At 36.9% G+C, this 16,470-nt stretch overlaps 1 protein-coding gene across 1 annotated transcript in view; it reads left to right on the top strand.

The window, feature by feature from the left end:
* The window catches only part of vipr2 (vasoactive intestinal peptide receptor 2), a 33,919-nt gene that overhangs the window by 10,843 nt on the left and 6,606 nt on the right, over window positions 1-16,470 (top strand). The window contains exons 4-8 of the mRNA XM_084398137.1: window positions 4,263-4,357; window positions 12,878-12,975; window positions 13,329-13,464; window positions 14,243-14,393; window positions 15,772-15,832. Of these exons, the coding sequence (XP_084254263.1) occupies window positions 4,263-4,357; window positions 12,878-12,975; window positions 13,329-13,464; window positions 14,243-14,393; window positions 15,772-15,832 (541 nt within the window). The remainder of the gene's footprint in view (window positions 1-4,262; window positions 4,358-12,877; window positions 12,976-13,328; window positions 13,465-14,242; window positions 14,394-15,771; window positions 15,833-16,470) is intronic.

Raw genomic sequence — 16,470 nt, 5'->3', positions numbered from 1 at the left:
TTACGCCAAATTCTGAATGTCTCAACAGAAATCGAGACTCATCAGACCAGGCAACATTTTTCCAGTCTTCAACTGTCCAATTTTGGTGAGCTCGTGCAAATTGTAGCCTCTTTTTCCTATTTGTAGTGGAGATGAGTGGTACCCGGTGGGGTCTTCTGCTGTTGTAGCCCATCCGCCTCAAGGTTGTGCGTGTTGTGGCTTCACAAATGCTTTGCTGCATACCTCGGTTGTAACGAGTGGTTATTTCAGTCAAAGTTGCTCTTCTATCAGCTTGAATCAGTCGGCCCATTCTCCTCTGACCTCTGGCATCAACAAGGCATTTTCGCCCACAGGACTGCCGCATACTGGATGTTTTTCCCTTTTCACACCATTCTTTGTAAACCCTAGAAATGGTTGTGCGTGAAAGTCCCAGTAACTGAGCAGATTGTGAAATACTCAGATCGGCCCGTCTGGCACCAACAACCATGCCACGCTCAAAATTGCTTAAATCACCTTTCTTTCCCATTCTGACATTCAGTTTGGAGTTCAGGAGATTGTCTTGACCAGGACCACACCCCTAAATGCATTGAAGCAACTGCCATGTGATTGGTTGATTAGATAATTGCATTAATGAGAAATTGAACAGGTGTTCCTAATAATCCTTTAGGTGAGTGTATATATATCACCTTCTTTCATTGTATGAGGTAGTTTCAGGTGCATTGGGGTTGTGTGGGCAGTAAATGGTTCATCTTCCCATTTCTTTCCTCGGCAGAGCTCATACGTTACATCAGGGCTTTTCAATCTGGGGCCCAGTTTTAGGGAGAGAAAGTGCAAAAACATATGTTTTACTCTTTCATTATTTTATATTTTAAACATTTTTGTTTTGACGTAATAATTTAATGTTTCAGGAGAAAATCAAGAGGTTTTTAACAGTATAAAGACAAAAAAGCATATTTTGTGTAAAAAGTAATTATTTACATAAAGAGAGAGATTAACAGTAAGAAATGAACAAGTAAATGAATACCTTTCTTTGCAAAATGTCTTTGTCACCTTCAGCTTTACCCCAACACTGGGGGTTGTACAGCAGTATTATCTTTTAAATGGCTTTAGAGCAATATATTGTGAAATTACCATTTCTAAAAAAAATCTATATTTATAATAAATGAACTATAAAATGTTCTTGTTTTTCAAAGAAGTGTCTTGTGCTCATCAAGGCTCCATTAGATCAAACATTTTAATATACTTTGACATGTAATTTATTCCTGTGATGTTAAAGCTGAATTTTCAGCACCCATTATTCCAGTCTTCAGTGTCACATGATCCTATATGTTTATGTGTGTGTGTGTATATAAATATGTGTGTGTATACATGAGCCATTTGCAAAAAAAAGTACATTGTACACTGTACAGAAAGAAAGCCCGTGTTACATTACTGCAGCACACCTGTCATTTCTACAGTAGCCTTTTGGAGGACGTACAAAATTACCCCACATGTAGCATTCTTCTTGTCTTAGTTGCTGATGTCATGTTAGATATGAGGGTTTTGGACTGATGTGCCATGCTCAAAATGGAAAGTAGCTGTCTGTCAGGCTTTTGCCAGCACAAAGCTCTGCGCCTTTGCATTTGTGTCCCTGAATGGCAGTGAGAAGCAGCAAAGCAGTCCCGCTTTGTGCTCCCGCAAAGCACTTATGCTTCTGGACAATTACATGTTTGATTACCCTTCTGACATTTTGAATTCAAGATAAGAGCTCACATGATGACGTAAATTAGCGGATGCCTGTGAATAGGACGAATAAGGTGGACCAGGTTTTCAAAGATGGGTTAGTTAGCACCTTTATAAAGCTTGAATCTGTCTGTTTGTACAGACAGACCCTTTTGTTAGGCCTGTGTGTGTGTTTGAGTGCCTGTACGCACGTATGTTCAGATCTGCATGGCTGGGTGTGTGTGAGCATGTGTGGGTGTGTGTTTGGGGGATTTGTTTCAGGCTGGACATGGACAAAAATAAATCTCCATGTTGATACATGTCAGCAGAGTTTACATTCTCTCTCTCTCTCGCAAAGTGCTCTGCAGTGATGTAGTTGTGCTCTCCAGCATATTCGGCCACATGAAATGCCTTTAAATATTCATTCTGCTTTCCTGTCAGTCCTAAAATATACATAGAACATACGCATGTCGCTCTGAGTAACACATCAGAAGTCGTTTCACTTGAAGTGTTTTTAGAATCACATACTATTGATGCTAGTAAATATACAGTATTATCTAGCTCAGTTGTCTTTTGTAGGTCAATGATCTACTGATAGAGTCCAATGTCTGTTGGGTTTCTGATGTGAGGAAGTCCTCTCTCTGTTTTTTAATCCATTAAATTTGCATAAAAGCCAAGGCCTTTCTCTGAAAAAATAGTTTGAATAATTTGAATTTTTAATCACAAAAAAGAAAAAAACAAAGAAAAAAATAGCTTCCAAATTAAGATGGATCACCGTTAAATATTGTTTAGAAATGATTCATGCTAGAAAAATGAGTGTGAATTTTCTCTGTATACACACACACACACACACACACACACACACACACACACACACATTATTATGACTTTTTTTAAATTACTTAACCAAATTGCAAAAATATATTTTTTAATTAATGTAAAATATAATAAATATAATAACAAATGTACAGAATTTTACAGTAGTTTTCAGTTAAATCAACCTACAGCTTGTTAACTTAGTCTCTGCATATTCATCTGGGATAGAATAAAGTATTTTAACATGCATTATCTTTAAAGTACTGTATTCAGATGGTCTTCACTCTAGCCAGTACTATTTTTAAATCAGATGTTCCAAAATATATCTTTCAGCCTACTTATTTTCTTGGAAAGGACTTGGGTGTTATAATATTTGGTTGATGTGTAAATGTGTTCATGTACACTTTGTTAGCCTGCCAGCTGCTCTTCTCCAGGTGTAATGGTGGTCATTGATGCCGTGCAATGTGTAGGAGGCTGTTATCGCTACTGAGAGGATTAACAAGCCTACACGCAGATACTTTAGTGCATGAAACACAAATATACAGTCAAGGCATAAATACAACCTCTGCCTCTCAGCCTTGACTGAATGCATCAGTGATGTGCAAAACTATTCCATTATCACTGGTGCCATATGGATTTACAAGTATAATGAGTGAGTGCAGCCCATGTTGATGGAAATGCAAAGGTAATTGCACCTAAAGATAAAGGCTGGACACGATGATGTATTTCAGAATCTTTTCACTCTATAATCAAAAGGAAAAATATAAGTCATCATAGTTTCCTTTAAGAAAATTAAGAATTTTTTTTTTTTGGACCAATAATTTATTGCATGCAATGTTAATAACATCATTACATTTAAGCACATTCAAACCCCTTGTTCTCATTATTAAAATACTAATAAAAGTTCATATTCTCATTAACATAACTTAAGTAGTTATACAGCTGTAATTATAAAAGCAGTAATTATATATATATGCAAATATTCATCGTGGTAATACATTTTAATTTAAAGGTATAGTGGAGGATTTTTCCGAATTTTAGAAAAGAACCGCCCTCTCCACTTGCACATGCGCAACACTCTACCTGCTCCCGAGAGGGAACGCCTATTAAACGTGTGCGAGAGAGCATGCACGAGCCCAGTTCTCCTCGTGCATGCTCTGTTTACAATTTGCTGTCGGCATCGCTCATACATGCTTACTTGCAAGCACGTACGACGGCCTTACGTAAACATATCACCAGAATGACTGACAATTAGGAGGACCAATAGTCTTGATGAAAAAGAAAATCCTCCACTATACCTTTAAGTGTTTTTAGTAAACACAACTGAGAAATGGAAATCTTCTGTAACATTCTAAATATTTTTTTTACTATTACTGTCACTGCATGCATTCTTGCTGAATAATAGAATTAATCTTACTGATCCCAAACTTTTGAATGGTAGTGTACATTATTTTTGAGAATAATGCTAAGTGAGAGAATGCATTTAATTATCATAAAAAAGATATTTTTTTTAATGCAAAATATTGTGTGTTTTTTTTTTCTTTTGATTTTGGGTGAAACATTTTTTGGCAAGCTTTGTTGAGCTTCGCCCGATTCTTGAATAATGAACTTTAGTAGCTTACTCAGATATCTCTGGTCTTTCTGCGATGTGCAATGCTGCGAAGCGTTACCTACCAAAACACTCACTAATGCTCGTTGTCAGACTAAATTGCCATTAATCAGTCTGATAGATTGGCTGTTAACGAAGCAATGTCTGTTTGTTCTAGGGATCATTAACAGGAACTGCACTACGGAAGGCTGGTCCGACGTGTATCCCAGCATCCAGAGCATTTGCTTTGAGCCCAGCCCGAATGCAGCCAAGGTGAGTGACTGAATTAATGCAGTCAGATCTTTCCCAGAATTACTTTACAGTCATTTGTCCTGAAAACAGATGCCATCAGAATGGGACTTTTGATTGTACACAGTATTTAGGATCATTGCGCTAACTATCCTGAAGGAGCTTTGCATGAACGGCAGCGGTAAAGGAAGATATTTTGCCTGAAAGGCACTGTTGTTCCCTCTCCACATGTGCTAAAACCACTGTGTGTGGACACTGAGGACATTTCGGGACCCTGAACCTTTTAGTGCCTGCATCCCTGCCAGCTGGGACTACCTTTGGGGCAGAGACCGTGTTTGTGTGCATTTGGAGATGCGAGTGCGTACATTAATGCATGTGTGTGTTCATGCGTGTGTCTGACAGAGGCAAACAGTCGTGGAAAGCACTAGAGTTTTAAAAGAAAGCGAGCAGCTGGCTCTAGTGTATTTTCATAGGCTTTCAACCAAATTGCTCTCAGTATTATATTTATTATCAGGATCCCAAATTTGGAGAAAAATGATTTTAGATGCTTTTGAAGTTGAAAAGAGTGCCAGAAAGCCAAAAAAATAAATACATGAGATGATAAAAGAATCAGAGCAGAGAGGTGCTTTTGTTCTTTAATGGCAGAATAAAAAAAAAATATATATATAAATGTGCAGTAACATGTAACGTTTCTCATAATAACACTAGGTTCTCTCAGTCCATTAAATAGCTTGTCGTGAACGGCAGTCGCCTGTGAAATTTACAGTTTCATCCTGTGATTGTGCTTTAGTGATATGAATAATCATGAGCAACTGGAATGGAGAGAATCTCTGCAGGAAGTGAACCATGGCAATGCCAGTGTCAAGACAGACTGCCAGAGCGGAGGAGTGAACTGAATCATTAGGAGTTTTCATTCATTAGTTCTGCAAGTGTTCTATATTGGATGGTTAGATGGTCATTTTTTTTCTCTAGAGTTGTACCTTATTAATTTACAAAATACAGGGTCAAATACAAAAATTCAGTCTAATTGTCAGAATTACAGGCTGACCTCCACTGATGTAAGTCAAGTTAGTTATTCAAATCAAATCATGTAATAAAGAAAACATCAGTCATGATGTGCATAATCTAAAGCTTCCTAAAACGACCCCCTTCCCCCATAACTCATGTAGTGACACATAAGCACAATCTTCCTCAGATTAAACCACCAAATTGAAAATATCAGTAACTGATTTTCCTATAAATTAACTAATGAGGTGAACTGTAAGCTCAGTTACAGTTCACCTCATTAGTTCATTAATAGGAAAATGATATCTACTGTGGCTTATTTTACATTTATTCATAAGCTGTAACTAGTGAAACACCTGACAATGTTATTATGCTCTTTCTTTATTGCCATTACAAGGGCATCAGGGAACATCCCACAAACTTAACTCTCCCTAATAAAAATGAAAAATGAAACATTTTATCCCCATCTAATTTTTGTAACCTTGAGTCCAAACATAAGTCATGAGATGTTTTTAACCCATGACCTGTTTTGCCTTAAGATTTGCAGCATCATTAATTCTTCATGGCATTGTTTATCAAATAAGTGCTCTTAATAGATCTGTGCTGTTTTATAGGGGTAGGGAGCCTTGGGAATGCAGGGAACGATAGGAACGTTGGGAACCTTAAGCTTAAGTTATTGTATGTTTGAGGCCATATGGAAAAACTTTCATTTTGACAAAAAAAGAAACGTCTCCAACATAATCAGATGAAACCTCCCCTGCATTCTAACTTAAACAGCCGTCTGAGGGAAAGAAAAGCATTTAACACAAAAAAAACAAATAAGGATTTCAATGCAAATGATAAGTATCTTATACTCAGTTAAAGTTATTATGACAAATAAATGTCCTATTAAGTATTAAAATGTCCCAGATTAACATATAAGCAAGAGCGAATGTTCAGCCAAAGCATTTTGAATGTAAGATTGTACAATTTAATAAATTATGATGCTGAAATGTTAGTCTTGGTTATACACCAAACTGACATTACACTGCACCCGGAGGAATACTGTATTTCAGAGAAACCGAATACTTGAAGATGACAGGGCTCAAAGCTGCTATAACTCGAGAAAGTTGAAACGAAATCCGCTTTTATTAGAGGGATTTTCTATAGAAATGTCAGCGCATGTGTTGTGTGTTTTATATTGCTTTACCCTGTCATGACCGTGTGGTTTTGAGTGTTTGTGGACAAGCGTGGTCTCCAGCAGCGAGGGCAAACGCCTCTTATGGCTGGATAATCAGCCCTCTGAAGCGCAGTGAGTTGTCAGAGCGACTTGAGGTGATACCAAGGATCAGAGCAGGCATGCTGACACATCGGCCTGCTCTGATTGGCTAAATGTTGAAAGGAGATGCATGCAGTGACTGAAGCAGCCTTGAAATGGTGCAAATCAGCCCGTCTGAGGCTATAGACACAAAAACGGGATGATCCAGCATACAAATTGGATTTGAACTGGATTTCATTAGAACCTGTTTGACATCTAAGCAATGGTTTGATTCACGTTTAGTTGACTGAAGTGGAAATGGGTTTCTGCAACAAAAAAAAAGCACACCGCTAACCCGAACGTCGAGGTCTCTTCAGTGATTTGGGAAAATCCCGTAAAAGTCCTGGTAGAAAGCGATGCATAAGGATCGTTTTCTGCCAGGACTTTTACGCGCTTTTCCAAAATCACTGAAGAGACTTCGACGTCCGGGTTAGCGGTAGCATAAGCCATCAGGCAAATGTTATTTAAATAAACTCCTGATGTACTTACAAACTTTCCAATGCATTGTTTTATGAGTACAGAACCTATTTGTACTACTGTAGAAGTTTGGTACCATTCTAGGCATTATTAGTGGCGTAATTTACAAGATACAGCCTAGGATCCATTAGCGCCTGCACTAAGCCATTCGGCTGATATTTCTAAATAAACTCTAACTTTAATAATGTTCGACCAAGGGAAAAAAGGCTTCTGGGCGGTGTTTAGCTCGAGGTCATGGTGCAAAGGACCCTAGGTTGATTTTACTCCGAACCATCCCTTTAATGCATCCTTGTTGAATAAAAGAAAACGTTTAAACTGTGTATATTTGTCTACAGTAATAGAATGGTTTAAATAAATGAGAAGTTTGATTTACTTAAGGCTTTTCTACACTTTATAGCAAGTCTTATGTTAGTAAAGTTTTTTTTTGCACTGTTTTTCTAAACCATAAAATTAAACAGGATGTTTTTGCTACTGCACCTTTAACACTAAATGTAAAGGAGCTCTGTTATCATTGGCTAACCTCTTTCATGTGATAAACACCATCATTTATCAGAGTGGGCCATACAATCACTTTAATTTCAAAAGGAGTTAGGAAAATCTTGCGCATTGTTCTTTAATGTTTAGAGAGGCAGTACGTCTCCCTTGAAATGTTTTCCATTACAACTATGGACAATGGACTTTTGACATCAGCACGTGGTCCGCGGTAAGATGGTTGGCAGCGGTGTGGTTTGGGATGGTGCCCAGTTGACTCTGCGCTGCTCGTTTGAGCGATGAGGGGACAGTTCGCTGTTTTTCATTCTGATCCTGTGTCAGGGGAAATGAAACATTAAAGCAATTTCCTGAAGGGTAGAGAGACAGTAGCAGAGGGCACATTCCCATCCTCGCAGAGTTCTCTCGTGGAAATTAGCAGAGATGACTGAAGTCGTCCTCCTAAGGCGTTAGTAAGAACACTGATCGACCTTGAGTCAAACCTGTCTGAAACCTGATTTTTTGAGCCCCATCCTGCTTCGCTTCAAAGAAGTCCTGCCCTGGGCACCTTCAAAGAAATTAAAACAAGCCCATTGACGAATTAAATTGGACATTGATCTTCTAAACTTGGGGAATTGATTCTCTTTAAAAGGACACCTGCTGTTCCTTTAGGGTTGCCTGATTGATGTACGGATAGACCGGTTTGTCTTTCACCCTTAAATTAGTACTTTAGACTGAAGGTTGTATTCAAATGTAATCATTTACTAATCACTTTAGAGGAGACAGAGGCTTATAAAAGCATCTGGCTTTGATTTGTTGTGTAATTTCTGCATCACTTTATAATTAAAGTAATGATTAGTAAAGAATTGAATTAAAGAATTTTTTAATTAATGACTGTTTTCAAACAGTTTTCAAACATCATCTGCTATTGGTCAGAAAATCTGATAATCCCGCCCTTGAAACTCATGTCATTGGTTGAGCCAGCATTGCTATGTGGGATGAAATATTGCAGAGCACTGTTTGATAGTGCACTTTTCAAGATAATCAACCTAGTATTTTAACATAAAAAAATTACACACATCCCCTTCAAGTCTAAATAGACTACTTAGACATCGTCTAAACAATGCTCACCTTTTCCTAGGCCTTGCACTGCATGTTGAGGTCCAAGTGCCATATTAGTGTCACTTTTAATCTGAAGTTCTCCAGAAGTTTTCCATGGGCATTCCCTGAAACACAAATCACATCCAACAATAAATAAGAGACTGTCTGAAGAAGGAAACAATCCCTCATCTCATCTAAAGCCAGCACAGAGGCTGGTTTCTGTCTCCTCCTTTTAACTGCTACAGCAGTTAACCTGCAGGCCTGAAAAGAAAGATAGCAAAACAAAAGAAATGTCAACCAATAGATTTATGGGCGTTTTTTTCCAACGCATTTTTTCCCAACATTTTTGTTTTTTGTTTAAACAAACTCTCTTGGAAACTTGTTAACATGCCTTCATTATTTTTTTTACTATTTTCAAATGCCTTTTATTTATACATTTTATATTTTAATCCTTGTTCCAAAAAATATAGATAAATAAGTATAAACCATTTCAATATTTTTTAAATGCATTTAAAAAATGCATCTTTGCCCAATTTTTTATTTTATTTTTTGGAGTAATGATGCAATTAATTCTGCTTTGCAATCACACACTCAAAAAACTTGTTAAATTTAATTAATTAAAATAAGCAAAAGTAACACAATTGTTTAATATTTTGTCACAACTTAATTTAATTGTGTTCAATCAACCTAATATATTTAAAACTGAAGTTTACTTTAGTAATTTGTGTGAAAACTACATGAATAATTTTTGTAGACAATTAACTGGGCAGTGGATCTGTAGTTCCCAGCATGCTTTGCAAGGGACTGCATTAGGAGGGTAAATTTAGGGATTAAAGTGTTATTTTATGTGTTTTTCTGTAAATGGAAAGATGTTGTTAGTTAATGTTAGTGTTTAATATTCAGTAATGTTAGAAACTTAGAAGACTTTCTGTAATGTTTTTGAATTTTGTGGTTACCATTATGCAGAAGAGTGGCGACTGTGTTTAGTTTAGGGCTGTGGGCACTCAGTATACTCTATACATGCATTAAACCTCTTTCGCAGACCTGCATAAGTAATATTCAATATTACTCTGTAAAAATACTCTGTTTTAATTAAACTGAACACTAGTAGCTCCTACACTGAAAAAAATGATTCATTGACTAGTTGAATTTACTAAAAGAAATTATGTTAATTGGATCCACATAATTGATTTTAGCTACATTTAAACAAATGCATAACGCTGAACTAAGTTCAACGTAATGCATTTGTTTAAATGTAGCCACTTATGATAATTTTTTTTAGTAAATTCAATGATTTCAGTAAATTCATTGAATTTTCTAAATGTTTTTATCGTAAGTGGTTCCACGCAATTGATTTTAGCTACATTTAAACAAATGCATCAAGTTGAACTTAGTTCAACGTAATGCATTTGTTTAAATGTAGCTAAAATGAATTATGTGGAACCAATTAACATAATTTTTTTTAGTAAATTCTACTAAGTCAATAAATCATTTTTTTCAGTGTATCATTGGAAATAACTGTAGAGTCAAATTAGCTAAAATTATAATGTTGGTGATTTTGGGCAGGGCAAAAATTAAATGTAGTCAACCTGACAAAACTTTATCTAGCAGGAATAACTAAATGAATTTAAGTTCATACAACAAGATTACAACAAATCATTTCAAACAAATTAGATTTTGTTGGAAAAATGTAATTCATTTTCGTGGAAAAGTTTTCCTTAATTTAATTAAGTTCCTTCAACAGCTTATTTTTTTGAGTGCAGGAATAAATTATATATTTTTTAGATTAACAGTTTTTTTTGTTGATTCTCAGAAACTTTACAGAATACATCACAATACATCTGTACAGAATCAACATTTTTACTCCGATAACCCCCAACCCCCTCCCCCCGACTTGGTCACAACTTGACTATACAATTAAGTACAATTAAGATAACTTCCGGCATACAATAGTGAGGACAAAGAAAATAATAGCATACATACATACATACCATCACAATTACACTTTCGAGTGTGAGCATGATTCCTATACAATTATTACTGCCCCTTTTCCAAATAAGTTAAGTATCTGGACCATTTGTTATAGTATAGATTTACTTTATCAGTCTGTTTATAAGACATTTTTTTCAAATGCGGACACTCTACCTAGTTCTGTTATCCATTCCTGATAAGAAGGGGCCTCCTCCGACTTCCAACTCCTAATAATTATTTGTCTGCCAATCATTAAACTGGTTTACTTTGCCCAATTATGACGTTAATAAAATCAAGAAAGATCAAAATATTATTTGTAAACAGAACATTTTTGTCTTTTCCAATAATTTTGTCAAATTATTCAAAGAGTGCAAACTTTTTATTTATGACACATAAAATGCTAACTACGAACTATCAAATACACAAAATATATACTACAAATACATTTTTATTTTTGTAATTAAATGTCATACAGTCACGAATGTATCACTGCTCTGAAACCAAAGCAAAAACGCGCACACAGACAAAAACATTCTTAACCATCTGACAGTGAATTTTTGAGAATTTCGCTGAATATTTCTTTCAGCTTTATGTTTAAAGTAGTGCAGGAGGAATGTTCCTGGTGCTGTTAATGTTGATGAGTGGGTGCTCTGGCTCCAGTGTGCCATGTAGTAAGTCAGACTGAAAGAATGCTGTTTATGGGGGATGAATCTGTCTGAGCTTCATCACACTCTTCCACCGCCAAGCAGCTGCCTGTCCAACAAGCCATTTCCATGGTTATTATTCACCCTGTCATCCTTGTTATGTGATGTTATTTTACAAAAGCGTATTTGTTCATCTTAAAGTGTATTTCAGACATTCCTGTCTGAAAATTTTGTCCTAATCATATCCCTAACACTAACCCTACCCATAACCTATCCCTAAAATCAGAGGAAAATAACAGGGGAATAACACTGATGTAGAAGCACCTAACCCTGGTTGTAGGCCTGAATGTGACATAAACATTGGTTGATTGGAATGTTGTTTCAGAATCAACAAAGATGTTGATCCAGGAACATGTTGCACTTGGTGAAATCTGGTTCACCGTGTAAAATGGGATAGTCTGGGTTACAGATTGTGCTTAACTTGAAATTGTTCATGTTGCCCAATATTATTTCAATATATTCATTTTAGATTTTAATTTTTTCATGTAAAGCCGGGTGCTCACTGTGCGATTTATAATAGTCCTTTTATTGTTCCTAGTCAGACTGTACGAACATGATCCCCGCTGTAAGCCATGTCACACTGTACGATATCAGTTGTCATTAATGTCAGACTGTACGACAGTCAAGACACGTTAAAAACGGATGCACACAAGAAAACTCAGCCGGAGTTTTACATCATCAATCAATGACATGTTCGGTGACAGTGAGTTGCATTACACGAAGGATAGAAATGGTGGCTACAAAGAAATCTCTAACATTAATTTTGGTCGTGGCTTGTCTTGAAAAACAATTTGACAGTCATCGTAGGAGAAGTCACACTGCAGGACTGAGTCAAATCTTCTGACTCTGCCAGAATTTTGTCAGAGGTCAACTTTGATCGCAACGGTCATTAATCGGCTGTCGGTGAATATGTCAAACTAACATTCAAAGACTTCAGATTTTAGCATAGGATCAGAGGAATCTTTTAGGATTTGCAAAATTTGTCTCAGACACACAAACCGTGGCCAAAATCATACAGTCTGAACCCGGCTTAAGTAAAATGATCATACAGAATACCCTTTTAATAAACCAAGTGAAACTGCAACTGGACAGCCAGTGTAAATCATGCATTTCTGTTATGTGGGAATGGCAGCTTTGACATTTTGCACTACTGGGAACAAAATAATGATTTTTATGCATCATGAGCGTAGGTGGGTGATGACAGAATTTAAATGTTCTGGAAATTGTGCAACATGAACTAGACAAATGTAGACATACTTTTACAGTAGGCCAACCTAAAATCATCTTTTTTTTTTTGCCTACAATAATCAGGCAACTTTATTTTCAAAGATAAAAAGTTATTTGAAATCATTTAAAAGCACTTAAAATCCACTTGAATCAATAACAGTTGTCCTTTTTTTCAGACAAATGCATAATGGTACATGCCTTGGAGTGAATAGTTGAATTGTATTTCTTAATCAACTGAAAATAAAATATTGCAAATACAAGTGTTTCTCATACTCTGTTTCTCTCTCTGTCCAGCTTGTTTTCTACACGGTGATGAAGGCCCTTTACACACTCGGACACAGCCTCTCTCTCATCGCACTTATCACCGGCAGCACCATCCTCTGTCTGTTCAGGTTTGAAACAGAGTCTTAAATAGTTCCAGTAGTTGAGTCTGCTTTATATTACAGCACACTTTGTATGGATGGATGAGCCTGCCTTATATTAATTGTAATCATTTGGCAGGCTTCTGAACGACTATATTTGTAACTTTTTGACATTGAGGATAAACATTATGCTTGGCGCACGACTTTAACCCGATAGTGATTATCTTGCTGAAATGAAGTTATTAATTTAAGAAGTTGTCTGGAGATGTGATGAATGGAACAGTGCTTAAGACGTCTTTGCATTTTTTCTCACAAACTAACCATAAGCACAGTTAAAATAGAAAGAGGCCATGCTTATTTACAGCACTGTCATGCTCCAACAGAAAACTCCACTGCACCAGGAACTACATCCATCTGAACCTGTTCTTCTCCTTCATACTGAGGGCCATCGCTGTGCTGGTCAAAGATGCCATTCTGTTTTCCCACGAGAACGTAGAATGTACAAAGCAGCCATCACTGGTGAGTGTCTCCATCCATATAGAAGTTCCACAAGGAAATTCGTGTAATTAAGGGTACGTTTACAAGACAACAATATACCAAAAACGGAAAAGTTTTTCCTTTGCTTTTTTCACGTACAGGCGACAACGTTGTCAAAATGATCCCCATTCACATAGATCCGCGTAAACGACTAAAAACGCTGTATTATGCATTCCAGGCCAGTAGTTGGCGATGTCACTTTGAAAAGAAGCACTACGTGCCTATAGACTGAACACGTAGTATGCATGTGCATGACGTCACCGTTTCACGAATTCACAAAAATCTTACCAGCCCCAAACTTTTGAAGAGTACTGTGTAATTTCTGCACAACTAGTGACACTAAACAACTAAAAATACTAATTGTTTCCCAACACCACATCACCCCATAATCCCAACCTCAATCTCAAAGCATTAAACCAGAAGTTGGCATACCAGACAGATCAAACAAACATTGCAATGTTTGAAAGGGCTAATACTTTTCAGGAAGCCAACCTTACAAATGGTTTACTTTCAGCTGTCTGAGCACATTAAACTGAGATATGAGACAGTATTTTAACATCGAAAAAATTACACACTTCACCTTTAAGGGTCTGAACTGAGCTAAGCCAAAACATGCATAGTCAACTAAACACATTTTATGCTTCATCAGTTTTAAAAGGTGGCTATTTCTGTCACTGCAGACCCTAAAAACCCAAATCTTTACACAGGTTTGCTTCAGAGATATGTAGTACACAATGCAGTTCTCTGTGCTTGTGTTTAGATTGGTTGCAAGGCCAGCCTGATCATCTTCAACTACTTCATCATGGCAAACTTCTACTGGTTGCTGGTGGAAGGTCTGTACCTACATACCCTACTGATGGTCATCTTCTCAGAGAACAGACACTTCATCATCTATCTCCTCATTGGATGGGGTGAGTCTTCATTAGAAACACTGACACTGACCTTGATGAGCTTTTTCCTTTTTCCAAAATCATTTGTTAACCTTTAGAATAAATTCAAAATTACTTTTCAGTCTTTTAATGCTATTCATGTCAGTTCTCAAGCAGGTATTTGAGTAAATAAAGGATCATTTGAGTCTGAAGCCTAGAAAAGTTCCACTTCCCACTGCATTTAATGCGTTTGCTTTCATCCTGTCTGACATGAACAGATGCGTGCATAGAAAATCATTTGAGAGCACACACCTCTTCACGGTGTAGCACTGAATGTCTCTTCCTTAATTCATTCAAACACTTCTGAATAGATGTCGCCCACTACTCAGAGGAAAAACAGTGAAGGGAACAACATGACGTGTCTTGTTCAGGCTGTTTGTCTTGCATTATGTATTAGTATGTCTTTGTAGTTTGTTGCGTCTCTGGAGTTTCCAGACGAGAGAAAGGAGAGCAGGATCTTCATTCACTTCTAGAGGACAGGCTTGGGCGTGGCTTGCTAGACTCATCATATCAACACCTCATTAAGCTTCTCTTTCATCATGACAGTGACGACTAACATGGCCTCTTTAATCATGTTCTGTTTACCAGCATTTCCGCTCCAGCTCTTCTTCTGTCTAGAGATAGTGGCCCACCTCCCAACAGGAAACTCAACTAACAGATTTTTCAGCAGGTGTCCGAGCAGAGATGCTGTTTTCTAACATCACATTATCTGTCTGTTTGTCTGTCTGTCTCGTTATCTGCCTGTCTGTTTGTCTGTCTTTCCGTCTGTCTGTCGGTCTTTTCATCTATCTATCTATCTATCTATCTATCTATCTATCTATCTATCTATCTACCTATCTATCTATCTATCTATCTATCTATCTATCTATCTATCTATCTATCTATCTATCTATCTATCTATCTATCTATCTATCTATCTATCTGTCTATCTGTCTGTCTGTCTGTCACATTATCTGCCTGTCTGTATGTCTTTCCATCTATCTATCTATCTATCTATCTATCTATCTATCTATCTATCTATCTATCTATCTATCTATCTATCTATCTATCTATCTATCTATCTATCTATCTATCTATCTATCTATCTATCTATCTATCTATCTATCTATCTGTCTGTCTGTCTGTCTGTCTGTCTGTCTGTCTGTCTGTCTGTCACATTATCTGCCTGTCTGTCTGTCTTTCCGTCTATCTATCTATCTGTCGATCTATATCTATCTATCTATCTGTCTCTCTCTCTCTCTCTCTCTCTCTCTCTCTCTCTCTCTCTCTCTCTCTCTGTAGCCTATATTTACATTGATTACACAAAGGAATGTCAGCACAAAGTCTCTTGATATTTTATCATTCCCTCTCCTTCCCCCAGGATTCCCCACCGTGTTTGTGATTCCATGGATTGTGTGTAGGATTTACCTCGAGGACACAGGGTGAGCAGTTGAGCACAGCATAATCAGACGGTGACAGAACTCACATGAGACTCTTAATAGCGGATATTTAAACCTGAGAGATTACAGTTTTTCTCAGTCGCTTTGGTGCATTTCTCACATCACTATTTACATTTGCACAACAGTTAGTTCAACCTCCACAACATTTAGTCATTTGTGCACATCATAGCAGCAGTTTCTCATTCCTTCCAACAAATTGCAAATGCTTTTGGACATGCATCAATTGCTTTCATACAACTCTGAGCTGTTTTATAACATTATCATTTGCTTATGCCATGTCAGTCAAAATGAACTATACTTGTGAATGCTGAATAGTCATTCCATATAAAACTAATAGTTCTCATTTCATTGCTTGAGTCATTACATACAAAAATGTTGAACTAGGTGTCAAAATCTGTCAAGCAAATTGTACACATTTTTTTAAATATTTTTTTTTTTGAAAATGTCCCTAAATTGAACAATTTCTCTCAGGTGAATCTCAGCTTTCACTGATGAGGAACGTCTGGATGTGCATGAATGATTACAGTACTATGTATGTTGTATGTTCAGTTCCAGTATGTACTGCAGTATTGTGTACAGTTGTGTACAGCTCTACCCAAAGGGAGTTTATGTTTGTTGTA

Source organism: Rutilus rutilus, assembly GCF_951802725.1.
Source record: "Rutilus rutilus genome assembly, chromosome: 24".
NCBI lineage: Eukaryota > Metazoa > Chordata > Actinopteri > Cypriniformes > Leuciscidae > Rutilus > Rutilus rutilus.
Note: the sequence above shows the minus strand (reverse complement) of the source record. Positions and strands in the feature narration are given on the sequence as shown.